The 20,956-nt window shown below is 41.3% G+C and overlaps 1 protein-coding gene across 1 annotated transcript in view; it reads right to left on the bottom strand.

Annotated features, from left to right (window-relative positions):
• Window positions 1–20,956, bottom strand: part of Ptp99A (Protein tyrosine phosphatase 99A) — a 262,039-nt gene that overhangs the window by 21,091 nt on the left and 219,992 nt on the right. The window contains exons 8-13 of the mRNA XM_069339198.1: window positions 13,461–13,726; window positions 9,557–9,689; window positions 4,469–4,619; window positions 1,674–1,888; window positions 1,137–1,181; window positions 152–277 (exon numbers count right to left, since the gene is read on the bottom strand). Coding sequence (XP_069195299.1) covers window positions 152–277; window positions 1,137–1,181; window positions 1,674–1,888; window positions 4,469–4,619; window positions 9,557–9,689; window positions 13,461–13,726 — 936 coding nt within the window. The remainder of the gene's footprint in view (window positions 1–151; window positions 278–1,136; window positions 1,182–1,673; window positions 1,889–4,468; window positions 4,620–9,556; window positions 9,690–13,460; window positions 13,727–20,956) is intronic.

The following is a 20,956-nucleotide window of genomic DNA, read 5'->3' on the forward strand; positions in this document are numbered from 1 at the left end:
TTTTATAACAATATTTAAAATATATTTCACCTAATTTATGAGAATAAGTTTACATTATCATTTAGAATGACACATTTCCTCTTACACAATAATCATAAGACTATCATTTTCACTACAGCATAGACTAAATTTAATAACTTTACCAACATACCTTTGTGTGTCTAATAGCAAATTTTCTAATCGTGTATGTAGCGAGCACTTCTTCGTGCACTAATCGCACTTGAATCAAGCCATATACTTCACTTCCTTCCTTAGGCCAGTACTGGTCGCACTTTTTCTGTAAAGTTGAGGGATACAACCTAAATATCTTTCCACTTGTTGTTAGAAGTTTTGTCTTGTGGCTGGCTATTCTTGTGACACTATATATTGATACAACTTTGTGAAAATTACACATACATTTACGTTTAAATTTGGATCTCTAGCACTAGCTAACCCATCTGCCTTCAGCATCATAGTAAATTAAAACATAAACAAACAAAGAATACTTCATTTGTTACATGCAACATTTAATAGAACCATCCACAAGGGCAAAACTCCTACTAGTTTAAGCTATCAAATTGACTCCAGGTAACAACCCAGATGGCATAATCAGTTTCTAATTCTACAACACAACTAGAACAGCTAGAGACTAATCCCCTCCCACTCCCCACTTGGCCGACACATAATTTATCACCTACGGGGAACAACTTTGTTGGATGCACCACCAAGAATGATGTTACAAAGCTATCAATTACAAATTAACAAAAATATCATTATATGAGCTGCAACATAAAAGGGGTTACACTGCTATTCCTTCTTGTATATCACACATGAAGATCCATCCTTGGTGATATTAATCATTTCACAAAACAATAATAATATCAATTCAAAAACTGTCAGAAAGATGGCCAAACAAGTAGAATGTGCAAAAAGAAAATTAGTGAAGCAGTTTTTGGAAGGTTTTTCATATTGTTACAATTATTAGTTCTTAAATTATATTCCATACAAAAGTACTCTTGTAAAATATTGTGCTTTAGACCAAGTGGGTTGTTGGTAGTAGCAAGCAAGGATTGGTTGTGTACAGTGGCATGCCAAGCGAATGTCTCCCTTGTGCACACCTAGCATAAAGAAGTTTTGCACTGTGTATTATACAATACCTCTAGGCATTGGGTAGCTAGCTTTGGCTGTTTTTTAACAGTTTCCTATGAAAGGCAGAAAAGGAAAGAAAACAAATATTACCTTTCAGTCCAAAATGGTTGATGAACATAAAAGCTGAAAAGATTAGCTTCACTTGTCACTTTGACAAGGATGAAATAATTACAAGAAAAATAACTTAATGCTCCAGTAAGTGTAATTTTGTTATGTCAAAGCATGAATGTAAGTGGCTTAACCCTAGAGAATAATTCAGAGATGCTTACAAAACTCTTGTTGTAATTCATTGCTCAAACGACTTATTCAAATGAACACGTATTTGATGGCAATATCATGCACAGTACCCCTGCTACATTGGATGTCACTGTGCACTACTGTACTTACACGCCACACATTCTTATAATTAACGGGTCTTTGCTTCAGCAGCTGTGATGTTAAAAGGATGTACTGTACTCTGCATAAATATGCTATCAAATACATTAGTTCTTTAACTAATACAGTACTAGATAATACTGCAATGAAAAGAAAATTTAGTGACTTACCCGTCCCCTTTCCACGAGGTTAGTGATCATGACGATGATGTGAACTCTTTGTTCCCACACCATTCGCCAAAAAGTGTCAAAGGTAGATGGCAATGGCCCTTGGGTGCCAATATATGCACGAGCTTTGTCATAGCCATCTATATAATTTGCATTTACATATTCAATGGCTTTTTTCTGTCCTGGAAGTGGACGAAGAGGGACTCTTGTATGATCATCTGGAAAAAGCAAAATAGAATTAACTTTCTTATTGAAATTATATTCTCCAGCCACCTTAAATGTTAAGTATGGTACATGTACTCCTATACATAAATGCCTAACATATTATTTCACAAAATTAGATTATACCTGTACTATCATTTAGTACATAAAACAATTATTGCAAATCAAGCTAAAGTTATCCAGAACAGTACTACAGTACATTGTTCAAACACACACGGCTATAATGTTACCTACCCCATCTTGACTTCCTGGAATAACTAGACCAAATACTGTACTGATTGAACATTGTTTATAATACAAATTACAATTTAAAACTTGACAAAGTGCTTGACATCTGATTTTGTATAAATTAAACCTTGGAAATACTTTTGCTAATGATAATTTTCTTTGCATTCACACTGTAGTCACCCGAGATCCCCCCAACTTTACGAGGCAGTTTCATTGAATATGTTTTGCTCTTTCTTTGTCTCAGCTAAAGAAATATGCAAAAGCAAATATGAGTTCTGTGTACCCAAGGGAGTTTTAAAATCTTATGCTGTACCCTAATACATCACCTGATGGGATGCACAGCCAAAGGGATCAAGTGCCATTTGAGTCCAAGTTTAACAATGGAAGTGTAGACTTATTTTGAAGGTCGCGAGGTGGTTAAAACCATACATGGCAATTTCTAAAGTGGATGAACAGATTACCTTGCAATGATTTCGGGGCTCAACGTTCCTGTGGCCCGGTCCCCAACCATGCCTCCTGGTTGCTCGACTGGTCAACCTGGCCTCCTGGTTGCTGGACTGGTCAACCAGGCTGATGGAGGCAGCTGCTCACAGCCTGATATATGAATCACAGCCTGGTTTATCAAGTATCCTTTGGAGGTGTTTATTAAATTATTGAACACTGAGAGGTTGGCCAGTTTATACCCTTTATGTGTAGTAGAAGCGTGTTGAATAGTCTCGGGCCACGATGTTGATAAAGAGTTCTCTCTCAGAGTACCTATTGCACCTCTGCTTTTCAACGGGAGTATTCTTCACATCCTGCCATGCCTTCTGGTCTCATGTGATGTTATTTCTGTGTGTAGGATTGGGACCAGCCCCCCTCTAATATTTTCCACATGTAAATTATTACCGGAATGTATCTCTCCCGCCTGCGCTCAAGAGAACACAGATTTAGGCATTTTAGTTGGTCCCAATTGTTTAGATGTTTTACTGAGTGGATTGGAGCAGTAAAGGATCTCTGAATGCTCTCTAGGTCAGCAGTTTTTCCAGTTTTGAAAATGCCTGTCATTGTGCAACAGTATTCCACTCTAGAAAGCACTAGTATCTTGAAAAGTATTATCATTAGTATAGCATCTTTAGTTTGAAAGATTCTTGTTATCCAACCTGTCATTTTTTTTGCAGTTGTGATGGCTACTTTAATATGTTTTAAAGGTAAGAACTTCTGACATGAGTACACCCAAATCCTTTACATTGTTTTTTTGTTCTATGGAATGATTTAACCGTTCTGAACATGGTTTCCATTTTTATATTTTTACTTTTTTCTGTAGAGCGTCTTTTTTTCATCCTGTCTGCTACATGCTTAGACAATATGGAAGGAAAAAGTGTCAGGGGCAATCTGAATCTTGGGTGGCGCTGAGCATTTTCTTTCTGTACAAAGGATAAAGTTTATGTTCGATTACCCAATTTTTTGACAAAACAGTGATTCAAGTGGTAAATTTTTTATATAATTATCTATTTTTACAACTCAGTTCAGTTTAGTTTTAATTTTGTGTCCTAGAATTCTTGCAACTAATGCTTCATGACACAAAATGAAACTTTACAATATGATTTTATTTTCTCATCAATGATACCAGTTCCATGGTAAACCATTACAAGTACTGTAGTCATTTAATGCATTAAATATACATATTCTTCATTTGTTGTGATTTCCTCAATCACTGAAGAATAATAACTGTTCTGTGGTCTTATTAGCAGTACTGAACATCAAAACAAACCTCCCATCAATCTCTGTCGACTCTCTATCAACTTGGATAACATACACAACATTTCTCTTATAACTTTACTCACTACCTTTATCAATGCCAACAGACATGCTATGAAATGCGACATTCCACATAAGACAGGCATATTTTTTTCAGAATGCCCAATTATTACATGTCAATAAATATGCAAAAATATTCCAGATTTTATAAAATATATTATTATTCCAAATATTAGAATTATTTAGATAAAATTAAATTTATAATTCTCAATTTCATTGCACAACAAATGGCAGACATCTATATTTCCTACAACTAAAAATGTTGTTATAAAAAAAGTTGTAAATTATGTACAGTATTAGAGACAACAGAAGTTAATGTTAAGACTACAACGATAAATTCATCAGTTTATGAACCAAATGTTGACTGACTTAAAGCATGTAAGATAAGGAAATATAAAGGGGTATTGAGGTTGCAAAGACTGATCAATCACAATTTTGTTGTGACAGGACCTGAAGATAGATGCATGGTTTTCATAAAACAGTGCCTGTGCCTACAGGAACAGCAAGCTTGTTTAAAAAACCTTGCCATAACAAACAATTCCACTCACATGCAACGATGTTGAGGTAACGGTTCTTCTGTTTATTGTCCGGGTGCTGGGAGTGCTCTGCTGGGTGGTGTTCCTGGGCCGAGGCTGCTTGAATTGCTTCATATTCTTTGGAAAATGCAATGTCTCCATCAGCATGCAAGTCTGCTACGTGCTGTAAGGTTATAATAGAGCCTTAACAACAGAGCATATGTGATCACTACAAATATTCACATCACCTATTTGTGTTTATAAGAATGTCCTCTCACATGATGTGGCACTCCAAGACAGTTTGTCTGTTTTGGTATTCATTTAGTATTGTTTGATGCTTTATTTCGTGTGGAAAAGTTCCTTTCTATGGGAAGTGGCTTCGTGTAGAATCTTCCCGACATTTCATCCACCTTTAAATTGTAAAAGACTTTAGAAGCAGCACTGAAAAAATCCAATAGTCTACATGCTGTATTGGCTACTACAGTAATGAAGCAGCTAGCACCTGCTAGAACTATAGTAAAGAAAACTAGAATGAGTCAAATAGTTCCTTAACACTTGTATTCAAACATAACATTTGAATGAGTAAATCTGGAAGTTACCAATAACAGAATCAAGCACTGAATGGAACGTAATAAGCCTCACTCTCTGGGCAGCCTTGGTTGCTACCCAGTGCATTGACTCTGGTACCACAGAAATATCTATAAAACAACAGTATCAGATTTCTGAACTAGCGTATGTCTACCAAGTACCAAATGTGACAGCCGAAGAGATTGTTGTGTACCTACAAGTCTCGAAATTACAATCCCTCTGCACTGGATCTAACTACTAACACTGGCCCAGACAGCAACAATCACATTCTTTTTCTCTACACAGAGATCTTTTGTCTAGCAGTCAGTTCCAGCACAGCATAGCAAGGAGTAAAATGGCCATACAGCCTGAAATGACCTGAGATAGTCTCTCCATATGCCAGAATAACCTATCTCAAATATTTACTATGACCACTAAAGTGTGTTTACAGTTCTTCGGTCAGGATATCCACAGTAAATGTAGACCTCCTCGGTGTTTAGTTGAATCATGTACATTACATGAGCATAGAGATCCAAGATTTACAAATAAAACCAGCTAGAAAGTACTGTATACACAAAAGCAAAACAAACCATGTACTGTATCTTGATTAGAAAGAGAAAAGATAGAAACAAGGAAAGTGGTAATTTGCCCAATGTCAACAAACCATGTGCTAGTACCCAAATGCACCACCATATGGCAGCTCAGGTCATCTATAGATCCAGCCTGCCTTCTCACTTACGTACCTAGGGAAGGAACCAGAGGCACAGACCGCAACCTAGAGAGAAGCTCCTGCTCCAATCAGTGCCCGATTCACTGCTCATGACGTAAACAGTAGTATGGAAAACAGGGAATCGAATAGTAAAGAGAACGACCAAGTGGAATCCATACCCTTCAAAGACCTGAAGCATATAGACATTCTAAATATATAGCAATATAAAGTGTCATTTAAGTGTTTTATCTACCAAATTTGGTGATGTATTTTGAAGACTGAGAGGCATTCATTCCAAATATGGCAACCCATGAAGTGGACAAACAGTTCAGAGTACTGTACAGCTGTACAATGAAAAAGACAAGGAGAAGTGAGAAGTTTGATCTGAATCTTAGCTGATGTTGAGCCTTTTCCCTCCTGATGTATGCAATTGGTGGGTATCAGTTGTTGAAACACTTGTAAGCAAATAGTAAAGAATAATTTAATGATATCAAGTGGAACAGCTGGTGCTGAGCATAGTGGTTTAGTATGGCTCCATCTGTTCTTGAAAGATATTTTCTATATCTCGAGTTTTCTTAGGACATAGGGTAAGCATGAGTGGAGGACCACAGGAAAATGCAGAACAGAACTCAAGCTTTAAATGTAATGAAACTCCTTTTTTCTGGTGAGGGCCCTTAGTAGCATAGTAGCTTGGCGAGTAGCTTCCCGAGATAAGCGCTGGTCAAGACTCAGGGAGGGGGGGGGATACACCCTCCTCACTCCCTCTCTCACACACTCAACTCACTCATTCTTCCAGAATTGAAGACAAGAGCTATGAGGGAGAGGGGTTATCTTCTTGAGGTTACCTTAAGATGATTTCAGGGTTTTTTAGTGTCCCCGCAGCCCAGTCCTCGACCAGGCCTCCACCCCCAGGAAGCAGCCCGTGACAGCTGACTAACACCCAGGTACCTATTTTACTGCTAGGTAACAGGGGCATCAGGGTGAAAGAAACTCTGCCCATTGTTTCTCGCCGGCGCCTTGGGTTGAACCCAGGACCACAGGATCACAAGTCCAGCGTGCTGTCCGCTCGGCCGACCGGCTCCCCTGACCGAGAGGGGGACATTAAATATACTAAAGCTAGAAGATAGAAGAAAAAAAAAGAGGTGATATGTCCACTACATATAAAATAGCAAAAGGAAGACAAAATTGACAAAGAAGAATTGTTGAAAACTAACTTCAAGAGCAAGAGGCCATAAGTTCAAACTATAGAAAAAAGCTATTGAAAATACATTAGAAAATTCCCTTTTGCAAACAGAGTGGTAGACGATTGGAACAAATTAAGTGAGTTTATGGTGGATGCCAAAACCATCAGTAGCTTCAAAGTGTTGTATGAAAAAAAGTACTGGAAAGATGGGATACCACGGGCATAGCACTCATCCTGAAACTACACTAAAGTAATTACTGTACTTTGGTAATTACACACACACACACACACACACACAAATATGCCATTTTCAACACTATCATCATCCATTTGTTCAACATGACCAAACCATTTAAATAAATACTATTCAAATTTATGATTTACTCCCATTTGCATCTTTTTAAGTCATTTTCATTCTTTACTCTCTCAATCCTCCTAACACCACAAATTCACCTCAAACTGACCAACTCAATACTGTACAAGATTATCATTATCCAGATTCTCTCTATTAACTTTTCATATGCTATCCCTATAATTTATAAAGCACTGAAGCCATCTCTGCAAGTACAAAAGCTACTACTGGTAAAGTCAGTAGGCAAAGAAAGAGGCAAAGATTACAAAATTACTCAAGCAGTATTTAGTAAAAAAAAAAAAAAAAAAAAAAAATGTATACATCTGTAGTACATAATTCATTAGACAATTACAGAAATCACTGTGTTAACTTGCTTTACTTCAGATGTAGCACAAATACGGAACAACATTTTCAAGCTCAACAAGCCACTATATAGGACTAAGAACAGATGCTTTTTCACCCACAGAGTTATTGACCCATGGAACTGCCTACCCGCAGAAGCTGTAAATGACAAAACTGTTAACTTTTAAAGTACAGTTGGAAAAGATCAAGGCAAATGGGGGGGGGGGGATCTTCGACGAGCCGCCAGCTTCCTATCCTCGTCGAGGCAACTAGTGTTAGTGGCTCTCAGGCAAACTCAGGTAAAGTAATTATTTGGCCTTTTACACTTGAATAGCATTTATAATATGTCGTTCCTTCTGGAATCCAAAATAAGGTGGTGCACACAGCAACTTTCTTAATGTTTGATAGGCCTATACCAAAGAAATAGAGTACACACTTAAAAAAAAAGTACTCAATTGCTTAACTCAAACATCAGATTTATGTAAGTTCATCTGTCTCTCGACTAAGTGGAGAGGTTCTTACATACTTGTGCTGCAACATAAGTTTTAAAAATAATTAACACTGTCATGAGGTGCACACATTTGCCATGTTTCCTGAGATTCTTTGACACACAAATTTTTTTCCCCATTATTAACTGTGAATGGTTTAAGTTAAACCAATTGTAGTACACTTTCATTTCTTCCTACATGTTATATATTTATGTAATTGTTTATTAACAACTATATCTCTATGCTGCCTATTTCCTCAGTAATAAAATGTGGAAAAAATGTTACATTACTGTAGTACAAGTGTTGTATCTATCGTACCTGGCTGGAGTTGTTATTGTACCGGATGGATGCTTGCTTGACTGTTATTGTTTTGGTGATCGGCAGATCAGCTGCCACTCATATATACAGGTCGGTGTAATGTACTCTCTTATTTTCTGTTTGTTCTAGCTTTAGTTCATAAGCGGTTTGCTTATTGTTATGGTGAATAAAAAGTGCTTAATCTGTATATATGTATTGTATATTATATGATTTTGTAGCGAGTAAACATTATACTAGTTCCAGTCTCTCATTATCTTAATGGCATAACTAATTAGCACTAATTACAGAAGCTACAATTCTTTTTCCCAATTACAGGTAACACACTTTTCATCCTGTTGGAGGAAGCCGAGGTGTAGTCACCAAATATAAACAAGCTTGAAGTGAATAGCGAACAGCACAATTTCCACAGTCAAGAATGTAGCATTCGGCGTGTACAATTCTAACAGACTATGACTGCATCGAGCTACAACGCTCTCGCTTCCTGAGTTCAGACACTCATGATGCCCCAATCGAGCCGCCACGCTCTCCTGCATAGAGCTGCGCAATTCCGGCCTCGCTCAGCTCTCTGCTCTGCTCTGCTCCAAGCTCCGTCTCAATGCCTACGACAATGCCAACAACCGACTACTGTAATCAAGACTACTAAATAAATATGAAACTCACTAAACACTATGTATCTAATCTACCCAACAACGTAACATAATCGTACATTACAGCTTGGTATTATTGCACGACGTAACTGTACTGTAATTATTTGACCAATAAAGCCACATGTCTGGCAATGCATTTGTTTGACCTCAACTACTAAACCCATTTGAACCTAAAAATTTCCTCAATGTAACCTTTCTATTTAAAATTTATATCTTTATAAAAAAAAGTAACAATTAAATTGATCAACACTTTTTATCACAACTGCTAAAATATAAAATGGGCAGACTTTTAGTGCTTAAGGGCAAGTTAAAAAATTTATGCTTAATTTTCACCAAATCTCTTTCATTAATAAGTGCATCATTTTTTGAATATACAAATGCTTATACAGTATATACAGTATATGCAATATGGCTAGAAAACAAAAGTAACTCCTATATCTGATAGATCTGCTGCTATCTACAGGAAATATCCTTAAAACACACATTGGCAGTCATGAACATCAATAGGCCCATACCTTGGCAAAGTCATGAACATCAATTGGCCCATAACAGCCTTCCCCACCCGTGTCATTTTCCCAGTCGTGCATGAGGACTGGCGCAGCTTTCGGTGGATCGTCAAGGTAATAATAAGCTCCTTGGAAGAATCGTCTAAAAAACAGAAGTAAGGAAATGTTAAATGTAAAATTTAAGATGGTATGCTTTGTATTCTTCAACATCTTTAAGTACATACAGCATATCAATACATAAACAGTTAAGTAACTCCTATCAACATTAACTAATAAATATTATCATCCACACTTCAAATCTTTATAAATATATATAAACACTTCATATCTTTGGCAGTAGTTGCTTCTGGGATCTTTCCTTATTAAGACTACTCATAGCTCAGTTGATAGAGCTTCGGCCTCGCACACATAGGGTCCGCAACTCAAGTCTCCTAGAGCCTAGGTGAATTAAATTAACCAATGTTGCCTGAGCAATGCTATTGAGAGTTTTTCTTAAACAACATTGTACTATCATGTTTGAACCTGCATCACAGATTAACATCAATGGTACTGCTCCCCCTTCAAGGATGTGCGGCTGAATTCCAATGAATTGCATGCAGTGCACTAAAATCTTGCTTGATCCACTTAGTGGGGCACCATATTACCAGAATGTACCTTCAATAGTACATCAAGGTTAAATGATTCCATGGTTTAGGTATAAGAATGATGTGTTTTTCCAAGCTATCGATTTAAAGTACCAAGTAAAAAGAAAATAAGAGCAGCAACAGCAAATGGGTTTACCATGGATTGAGTCAAGTAATGCTAGAAAATATATCCAGGCAAGTTCTATGTGCTAATAGTGAATGCTCACATCTGAGAGATCTTGGCTTGGGGCAATTTTGGCGATCTGTACAGTACTCTTTTCTTCCCAGTTATGATGGGAATTGAACAGCAGGAGAATGATCATTGACTTGTTGGGGAACAACAAATACATCCCTTGTCTAACTTAAGGGGTGACCATCATTGCTGTTATTCACCCAGGTGGTTTTGAGTTAGTCTTAGCTTGTGACCAGAAACCTTGAAGATGCTTACTACAGTACTTTAATTTGATTCATCTGAGGTTCAGGGAGTGGTTTTAGCTTAGGTTTAATTACAGTTCCTTCCACCTTTGAGCTCACCTCATCAAGTTAAATCTGATACCTTGTTTTAGGGCATGAACCTCTATAAATAGGCAATTTGGGCTTTTAATGGTATCAGCTTGCCTGCTGGCCAGGTATTGTGCACTGGCTGTTATGGACATATTTGGATTGCCAATATATGAGCCAATGATTGATTTACAGTCTTCACAATGTTTGACCCGGTTGGGTTCAGTTTGGGATAAAAGAACAGTTATTATTTTCCTTCTAGAGACAGCATTGGTGCAGCAGGCTTTATATTATTGTATTTTCCAGTGTATATTATTGTATTTTTCCTTCTCAATCATCAGAGACTTGGGAGCCTCAAGAAACAGCTCACTTTTACCTGGAGCCCTGTGGTCAGGTGAGGCTCCAGCCCATGAACTAGTTTCATAGTAGGATCAGGAAGTAGCATGTTGCTAACCCCTTCACTGGTCATGAGGAATCTCCTGGTTCGAAGATTTAATCTTTTTTTTGTCTGTAGAGGCCATCAGATCTATCCCTCGAGCTCTATGCCATCACATCTGGATGGACTCTGGAGTTCATTGGCAGCCTTCACCATGTAGATACACAGAGTGGTTGACCTCCAACATCACCATGTAGAGTGGTTGACCTCCAACATCACCATGTAGAGTGGTTGACCTCCAACATCACCATGTAGAATGGTTGACCTCCAACATCACCATGTAGAGTGGTTGACCTCCAACACCACCACGTAGAGTGGTTGACCTCCAACACCACCACAGAGTGGTTGACCTCCAACACCACCACGTAGAGTGGTTGACCTCCAACACCACCACGTAGAGTGGTTGACCTCCAACACCACCACGTAGAGTGGTTGACCTCCAACACCACCACGTAGAGTGGTTGACCTCCAACACCACCACGTAGAGTGGTTGACCTCCAACACCACCACGTAGAGTGGTTGACCTCCAACACCACCACGTAGAGTGGTTGACCTCCAACTCCACCATGTAGAGTGGTTGACCTCCAACACCACCACGTAGAGTGGTTGACCTCCAACACCACCATGTAGAGTGGTTGACCTCCAACACCACCACGTAGAGTGGTTGACCTCCAACACCACCACGTAGAGTGGTTGACCTCCAACACCACCACGTAGAGTGGTTGACCTCCAACACCACCACGTAGAGTGGTTGACCTCCAACACCACCACGTAGAGTGGTTGACCTCCAACACCACCATGTAGAGTGGTTGACCACCACCATGTAGAGTGGTTGACCACCACCATGTAGAGTGGTTGACCTCCAACACCACCATGTAGAGTGGTTGACCTCCAACACCACCACGTAGAGTGGTTGACCTCCAACACCACCATGTAGAGTGGTTGACCACCACCATGTAGAGTGGTTAACCTCCAACACCACCATGTAGAGTGGTTGACCTCCAACACCACCACGTAGAGTGGTTGACCTCCAACACCACCACGTAGAGTGGTTGACCTCCAACTCCACCATGTAGAGTGGTTGACCTCCAACACCACCACGTAGAGTGGTTGACCTCCAACACCACCATGTAGAGTGGTTAACCTCCAACACCACCATGTAGAGTGGTTGACCTCCAACACCACCATGTAGAGTGGTTGACCTCCAACTCCACCATGTAGAGTGGTTGACCTCCAACACCACGGTGCTGGCGGCAGTGTGTGGTTAAGGCTGACTGACAGTGCTTCAGCTTGGTCTCTCAAAAACTTGGCCCTTGGATATTGGTATAGCTTCTGTTTTTTGGCTGTTGGAGACTTATTCTACTGAACCGTTGACATGTACGGTGTGTATAATGTGTGTGTTGGCTGACGTCGTGGAACCAATCAATTCCCTCCATCTGTAGCTCTCTTCCATGATCGTGAAGCATTTGTGTCGTCTCGGACCTACCTATAACTAGACCAACAAGAGTTGTCGAAGATCTTTAGAATGTGAGAATGCACATGCCGTGCTGTGCTCAGAGAAGCAGCAAGTGTCTTGAACCTTCACCTCTTGTTGCATTTTATGTTGTTCCATCCATCGTGTAATTATCATCATTCTATTTTCTATTTTGTCCTTTTTTCAATTCAATTTATGCTTTTGATCTCAATTGGTATTAAGTTTTAGTCTAAGTTTTTTTTTTTTACCCACACCTTGTCCGAAACGCTGCGCGTATTAGTGGCTTCAGGCATTGTATGTACTGGCTTTATTAATCCAACATCATGTTTGTAACTCATTTTCAATGTATGTACCTTTACCTGAATAAACATCTTATATTGATTACCTCAAACAATAACTGCCATTTGATGAGGAGAAAGGATACAAAAATGAGCTGAAATGTACTGGAATGATTTCTGCATTTTTGCGCAGCCTAATTATCCCTTTTATGTTATTGACTAGATCATAATGGTTTGCCTCTCATTACACAATACCTATTATACCGAGCACTAATAGACAGAGCTCTTTACAACAGTCTATTTAAGTAGCACCATTTCTGAATTGCTCTCCCTCTGTATCAACTTGTTAACCCTGACAAATACAATACAGTACTTTATTGAAGGTAGTCAACATGCAGGCGATGAGTCACAATAACGTGGCTGAAGTATGTTTTTTTTTTTTTTGAGATATATACAAGAGTTGTTACATTCATGTACAGCCACTAGTACGCGTAGCGTTTCGGGCAGGTCCCTGGAATACGATCCCCTGCCGCGAAGAATCGTTGTTGACCAGACCACACACTAGAAATTGAAGGGACGACGACGTTTCGGTCGCACATACCTCCATATGACCATGGCAATCACCAGCAAGAAAATGGCAAAGGTTGCACAGATGATACCAGCAATGATGCCCGCACTCATCTCGAATCCCGAACCACTGGTATCGGGATGAGGCATCTTGTGGCAGTCTGGGTAGAGAAGAATTTTGCGCGGGTGTGAGAATGCCCCTTTGTAAGTCTTGTTGTTCTCCGAGAAGAAATGCGAATAGGTGCCGCCACGAACCTTCACCTCGTACATCGTGTTGTAGCTTAAGTTCGTGAGCAGAAACTGGATAAACGGAGAAAAAAACAGGGTTGCATTAGTAATGATAGAAGGAGTGTTTATTTGGCTTTGAAACAATATAACAAAATGTAAATGTATGACTACTGACTGGATGACAACTAGTTAACCACGCCTGTTGAATTACAAGTCTTCCAGCAAAAAGGAAGACTTCTAGAAGGTGAAGGGACGACGACGTTTCAATCCGTCCTGGACCATTCTCAAGTCGATTGTGGTCCAGGACGGACCGAAACGTCGTCGTCCCTTCACCATCTAGTGTGTGGTCTGGTCAACAAAGGAAGACTTCCTTGCTGTAACAAGGATAGTTACAGCAACAACAGTGATCATACACTGTTGCATCATACGTTTAAGTATGTGATGTATGTGCTTAAGTGTGCATACACGTATGTGATAAGAGAAAGATAAAAAAATAGTAACAGTTGATTGATTGACAGTTGAGAGGCGGGCCGAAAGAGATGAGCTCAACCCCCCGCAAGCACAACTAGGTGAATGCATAGTCCCTGCCTGCCAAACATGTGTATATGTAGTGGAATACATATCTTGTAGTTATATTAAAACACATAGTATCGAAGATGAATACAGTACAATATTATAACTGCAAGGTGTAATGTAATTAAAACCATAAAACTAAGATTCTTCTACTAATATAATGCCCTATACTGTACTTTTATAATTTCCTTAAATTAATGTAATGCCCTAAACTAATAGAATTCAGTAGTAATACAAAAAATTACTTATGAAAAGTCACATAGTTATTGTTTCAGCGGGAGAATTGTTGTTTCAGATTCAGCTACTCAGAACAATAAGTTCCAGTAGCACGGGCTATGGTGAGCCAGTATCACAACAGGAGGAGCACACACAGGGGTCACCCAGTCTCTACAACACTTCAAAAGACACACACACACACACACACACACACACACACACACACACACACACACACACACACACACACACACAGTGTTCAAATATTATTACAATATTTTCGTTGCAATAACACACAACCATAATGAAATTTCTTAATAACAACTTTAGTTTAAATGATCAAATCATTGTAACATATCGTTACTGCCTCAAGAGAAATCAAGATACCTTTCAAGAGTATTTAAGTGGAATGATTTTTATCGCAAGTTTTGATTAATTAATTGCCTTGTACCGACTGCCAGCTGTGAGAAACACGCTAATTACATTTCCTCCCCAAGCCAAACATCTGACATAAGAACCACAGTTTTCACCCTTATTCACTTTCCATCCTCATCCTACATCTCCCATGTGATCCCCATCTCTTCCTCCATCCTCCTTACCAAATTCTTTGTTCATCACAACGAAACACGAAAAGGATTGTTGTTGTTATAGATTCAGCTACTCGGAACAAAAAGTTCCAAGTAGCACGGGCTATGGCGAGCCCGTGATTGTTGCCGCCGAAGGCGGCTAGTTTATTGTGCACCCCATACTCATCCTGTGAGCGGTAGTGCAAAAGCATTACAGAGGGCACAAAAGGTCTTTATCAGACCTCATCTTAGATTATTACATAAACAATTTCTTCAATCCTTCACACCTTATAGATACAATGTCAGCTAGTTACAGAGAAAGTGCTATTACAAGAGCTACATATTTACAGTAAGTCATCATACATTAATGGTAGGTCTTGTCGCTAATACATAATAGTTTGACCAATGGGGATATTACAGAGTCATAGGGGAGCTTCTGTTTATTATTAGTCCTCACAATACACTACTTGTTTCTGAATCTCATATGTCGTTCATCTACTGGAAGCAAAATGTGGGTACAGTGCAAGGATTTCAGGTAATTTATCCATGGTAATAAGATAGGTTGCCATATCATACAGAGTGAGCTTAGATTTATCTCTAAAAGGCTCAATTTTACCACAATCCAAGATATAGTGTTCGAGTGTGTATCCCTGCCTATGTCCACACACTTTACACTTTACTTCATCTAGATCCCTATACAAGCCGAACTGCCAGAGATACTTGGATCCAAGTCTTATACGAGCTGTGACAACATCTGTTAGTCTACTGACTTTGTTACTTGCCCCATACACATGTTTTACTTCACACATTTCATTGTGATGAACAATGGACCTGCTAGTTTCAGTTTGCACTGTTCTACTTTCTTCAAATCCATCCAGGAGTTCTCGTCTAATGACACTTTTAAGGGACCTTTTTGATAACTCAAGATTCCATTCAATACTGTCTTTATGGTGAGCCCGTAGTGGACTTACCTGGCACAGGAGCGGGGTTGTAACTGAAAAGGAACCACAGGTCATTTTTATAACTGAACACAATGTTCCCACCTGAGATGCCTCCAGGGTTAGATCACTCAAGGCGAGGACCAAAACAATTCCTTATCCCTGCTCTAACAGGAATAAACCTACCAGGAGTGGGTTCTAAGAAGCCTTCTACCGCAAGCCCGGCCTAGGGGCCTAGTGGCTTATTCGGTGATAACTTGGTCCAAGAAGCTGTTACTCGGAGCGGCTCGAAGGCCCACATACCCACTACAACCCTGTTGGGCCGACACTTCCTGCAGAAACTTGGATATTTTTGTTTTCTTCGGGAGGATAATGAATAGTCGTGGAGCTGTGATGTCCATAGTAATTTGTTTTGTTAATTTTGCCCGAGAGGCGAGTTTATTGGGCAGCGCCACTCATCTTGTGAGTGGACATACCGCCATAGCAGCATGTACAACACTCCCCAATAGGAAGAAAACCCGCTGGGTTGTTCATCCAGCGGGATTTTTTCCTATTGGGGAGTGTTGTACATGCTGCTATGGCATTACATTCCCGCACGAGGCAGAAACAAATGGGCAAAGTTTCTTTCACCCTGAATGCCCCTGTTACCTAGCAGTAAATAGGTACCTGGAAGTTAGTCAGCTGTCACGTTCTACTTCCTGGGGGTGGAGGCCTGGTCGAGGACCGGGCCGCGGGGACAATAAAAAGCCCCGAAATCATCTCAAGATAACCATCTCAAGATATGGCGGTGTGTCCCCTAGTGTTCTCCGATTGTACCTCGAGAATGAATGTGAATAATTGTCGAGCGAGAACAACACTGAACAATTTTGAGTGCTACCTTGTAGAGCAAGGTAGTAGTAGTACCTTGCTGTTACCTTGCTATGATTTCGGGGCTCACCGTCCCCGCGGCCCGGTCCCGGCCTCGGCCTGGTCGAGGCACCAGGACCAGTGCCGGTACTGTCACCCACACGCGCACTAGACAAGAGAGAGGCACTTGCCTCTCTCACAGAGGCACTTGCGATCGAAAAAAACATGAGAAACTTGCAGATTAATTAAGACATCCTCCTTTCATCACCGGACAATGTACTGGGACAAGTGGAGGAGGTCGACGAAGGGAAGAGAAAGGTAGGGGAGAGTGACAGAGGGAAGAGAGAGAGGGGAGAGGGAAGAGAGTGGCGGAGGAAAGAGAGGGAGAGGGGAGAGTGGGAGAGGGGAGAGTGGGGGGAGGGTAGCGTCAGGAGCGCCTCAGCACCCCACCAGGATAACAGGACAGCGGGCTCTGGGACAAGGAGCCGCCACCACCACCAGGCCTGGGGACAACGACGCCCGGCCCTGGCCGCCGACACCCCCCACGGGCTCCCTCCTCTACCAAGTCTTCCCTGCTAATTATCATCACACATTCAATCAGCCAATGGAGGTGCCTCCATTACCCTCCAATGCCCTGTAGGGTAATTAAGCGGTAATGAGACACGATGGATAATAAATAACCTGTGACGGCTAATGGGCAAGCAAGGCCCTGGAGGTGAAGGGGAGGGGAGGGGGTGAGTGGGAGGGAAGTATCCGGAAAAGGCGCCAAACCATTACGACTATATAGCACTTGGAAGGGGTCAGGATATGGATTTGGGACGGGGGTGGGGTGGATATATTAGTGTTGCTAAAGCAGGTGAAAGTTGAAGTATCCTTGCATTACAGTATGCCCAGAATATAAACAGGAGAGACGGGACGAGAAGTAGAGAAGAGACAATTCAATTTGTGCATAATAGAATGATAATAGATGGAATAACTGGTGCGAATGTTACTTTGCCTCAAGACTACACGAGATTTTGTAGATACCGAGAGGGGGGATGGGTGAAGGTGGGGTTCAAAACGCGGTGGTTTGAGTGAAGGGGTATAAGGGGGGGAGGCATGAAAGCTGAGAGGAAGGAGAAATAGTATTCAATGTACACAACTGTTAGAAATCGACACCGATGTTGTTCTACCACACAACATCCCCGCCACACTGGTCGATCCAACACCAGGCAGCTACAGGAAAGCTGCCTTTTTGTTTAGTATTCCTGGTGTAAATAAAGAGTAAATATTCTAACTATTTAGTGCATTCATTTCCAGGGGCTCGAGGTGGAAATGTGTCGCATTTCCCCGGCTTAAATTTGTGAGAGCCACACAGCTGGGAGCCTCCGTATTGAGAGCCACAGTGTTGGGTTAGGTGGCCGACTTGTATACAGATTACCCTGTTGGTAGGTTAGGATGGGAAACGAGTCAGAGCGGAGATGAGAGATGCTCTAGGCCGTCTATGGTATGAGTTGAGGTGGGGGTGCGGGCCTCGGCAGGTGTAGGTATTGGGGGTAAATATGGGGCAGGAACTGGGGAAAATATAAGGCAGGAATTGGGGAAAATATAGGGCAGGAATTGGGGAAAATATAGGGCAGGAATTGGGGAAAATATAGGGCAGGAGATGGGTCAAATAAGGTGTAGGAGTTCGGGTCAGTAAGTGGTAGAAGTTTTGGGGGGAAGCATATGGCATTTAGCGGACAATAATTCGCGCCATCGCCGCCAGGGGGGACCACATGAACCAATACAAGAAGACATTTCCCAACTTCCCCAAAGACGCTCACTACCCGCCTTGAAGACACTTCGCTTATCTACACACAATAAAAGTCGATTGAACGATCTCCTGAAGCCAACAGAAGGAAGAGTGAAAACACAGTTGGTGTTTTTGGTGGGTCGGAAAGGACACGATTTCGGGGGTGATGACTGGCAAGAACTGAAGAGATAATGCAGATCATGGTGATGGTCGAGATAGTGGTGGTGGTGGTGATAGTGGTGGTGGTGGTGATAGTGGTGGTGGTGGTGGTGATAGAAGTGGTGGTGACCGGGCTAAGAAACGGGGATGAAACGTGTGAAAGGATGTGGAGCGAGGGTGGTGTTGTGACAGCTGGTGTGTGTGGGGGAAGGGGAGTTGGTGCCCAGGTCGGAGGGTACAGGGAGGAAGGGAGTGCTCAAGGGTTCCGTCTTCACCTCTTTGCTTCTTATCACACCGGAAGCAGGAGGAGTGGGGGGGGGGCAACGCCTGCAACCCTGCACCTTCCAGACTGAGCAAGCACGTGCACACGCACGTGTATACACACGCACGCCCCCAAAGAAAACAAACACACAATATGGTGGTACTGTTTTTACTGGTGCCCCCCAGCATAGTTTTCCTCAAATTTTCTCCCAAACAACAACATTCAAACAAAACAAATACAATCAAAGCTCAAACATGAAAACTACGTCAAAACAATAACAAAGAGAGCCTCATGTTCCATTTCCCGGAGGTATCATCAAAATGTAAACAGGGAAATGCCCTCCCCCGACCAAACACCTTCAACTCTTCAACACTGGTCGAGGGAGATGACACCGGGTTCTAGTGATGACACGGTGTCATTTTGGGAGATGACACCGTCCGTGTTTGCGACACCATCCGCCCACCTCGCCCACGTGAACCCTTCATATCCAAGACCTGGAACTGCACCTCTGACAGTGTGATTCTCAGGAAAAGTTGGTGAGGCAAGATACTTGTTTCTTGTAGTGTTAATAGCAAGCTGAGGCCCACAGCAGTGTGCCGCGACCGTATTCTATATGACAGATGTAACTCCTCATCTGCGCACTGTAAGCTTACTGTAGCTAACTGTAAGCTACTAGCCCTTATAGTTAGCCCTTGATCTATACCATGTAATTCCTCATATAGAGTAGGGATGAAGCAGCACCTGCCAAAGCAGCACCTGCTGGAGCACCACCTGCTAGAGCACCACCTGCTAGAGCACCACCTGCTAGAGGGTAGAGCACTACACGACTACCTCCTCTCATACACTGCTCTACGCGACCATTAAAATCCAGATTCAGGAAAGTCGCGAGTTAACAACTTAAATCTGTTATTCACTACGCAGCATAAATCTGTCATGGTTCATGGCAGGTTGAAAACCCTTTTCCCGCGGTATATACGTCACCCGAGCAGGTGCCCAAACGCTTCGGTCCTCCAGACGTCAGCTTTCCCACATTAGGATAAGTTAACTTGGATTAGCTTAGGCGGTTAGATACAGCTTCGGCCTCACACACACACGCATGGGACCCACGGTTCGAGTCTCCTACAGCCCAAGTGAATGGAAACTTAGGCAGTTATAGGTTTTGTTAAGTGAAGTTCAGGTAAGTTAGGCTGCGCACCACCACACACACAACCTTCACCATCAAGAAAGTTAGGGCAGCCTTCAAGAGTTGTAACTTTTGATAACGAGCGATTATCACCTTACTCAAACACACTCTAGGAGGAGAATTTTAACACCAGCAAGGTTGAAATTCGCTGGGTTGAGGAGTCGGGGGAGAATCTTAAGACACCCAACCCACACATCTGTAAATGTAGTTAGTCAAGACGCTGAGTCACAGTCACGTGGCTGAGGATAGATTATGCGATATTTTATACATATATATATATATATATATATATAAAGGTATGTAAATATTAAAGGTGAAAATAGGGACAAAAGACATATCAGGAGACAGAAAGAGCCAACAAGGACAAGTGTAAAGTTAAATCACCTTTATTAGGAAGATTAGACCATCCCGTCATCTTCAGTGGTATGGAGTACGTGTCTATACGTTTCTGCCCCGTAATTGTGACTTATGTCTGCAATCACAGTTAACTTTAAAATATACTTGATATAAATAATGTATCTGGTGTCGTAACGGGGTCATTGGCACATATCAAAAAAATAAATATATTTAGGGCTAAACCTCTTTAAAACATAAGATCTTGGGTCAACTACCCAACCGGATCAGTCAAGCCGGGATGGACAGTCCCTGTAGCCCAACAGGAAAGCAGTGCTTATCCTGACGGGGAAGAGCGCACTTAGTCTATCGCCTATCCCTCGACAACAAGAGAGTAAAATAAAACCACGAATCGTTCATCAAAAGGCAGCCCCATTTTTAAGTGGTTAAAT

Source organism: Procambarus clarkii, chromosome 41 (genome assembly GCF_040958095.1).
Source record: "Procambarus clarkii isolate CNS0578487 chromosome 41, FALCON_Pclarkii_2.0, whole genome shotgun sequence".
NCBI lineage: Eukaryota > Metazoa > Arthropoda > Malacostraca > Decapoda > Cambaridae > Procambarus > Procambarus clarkii.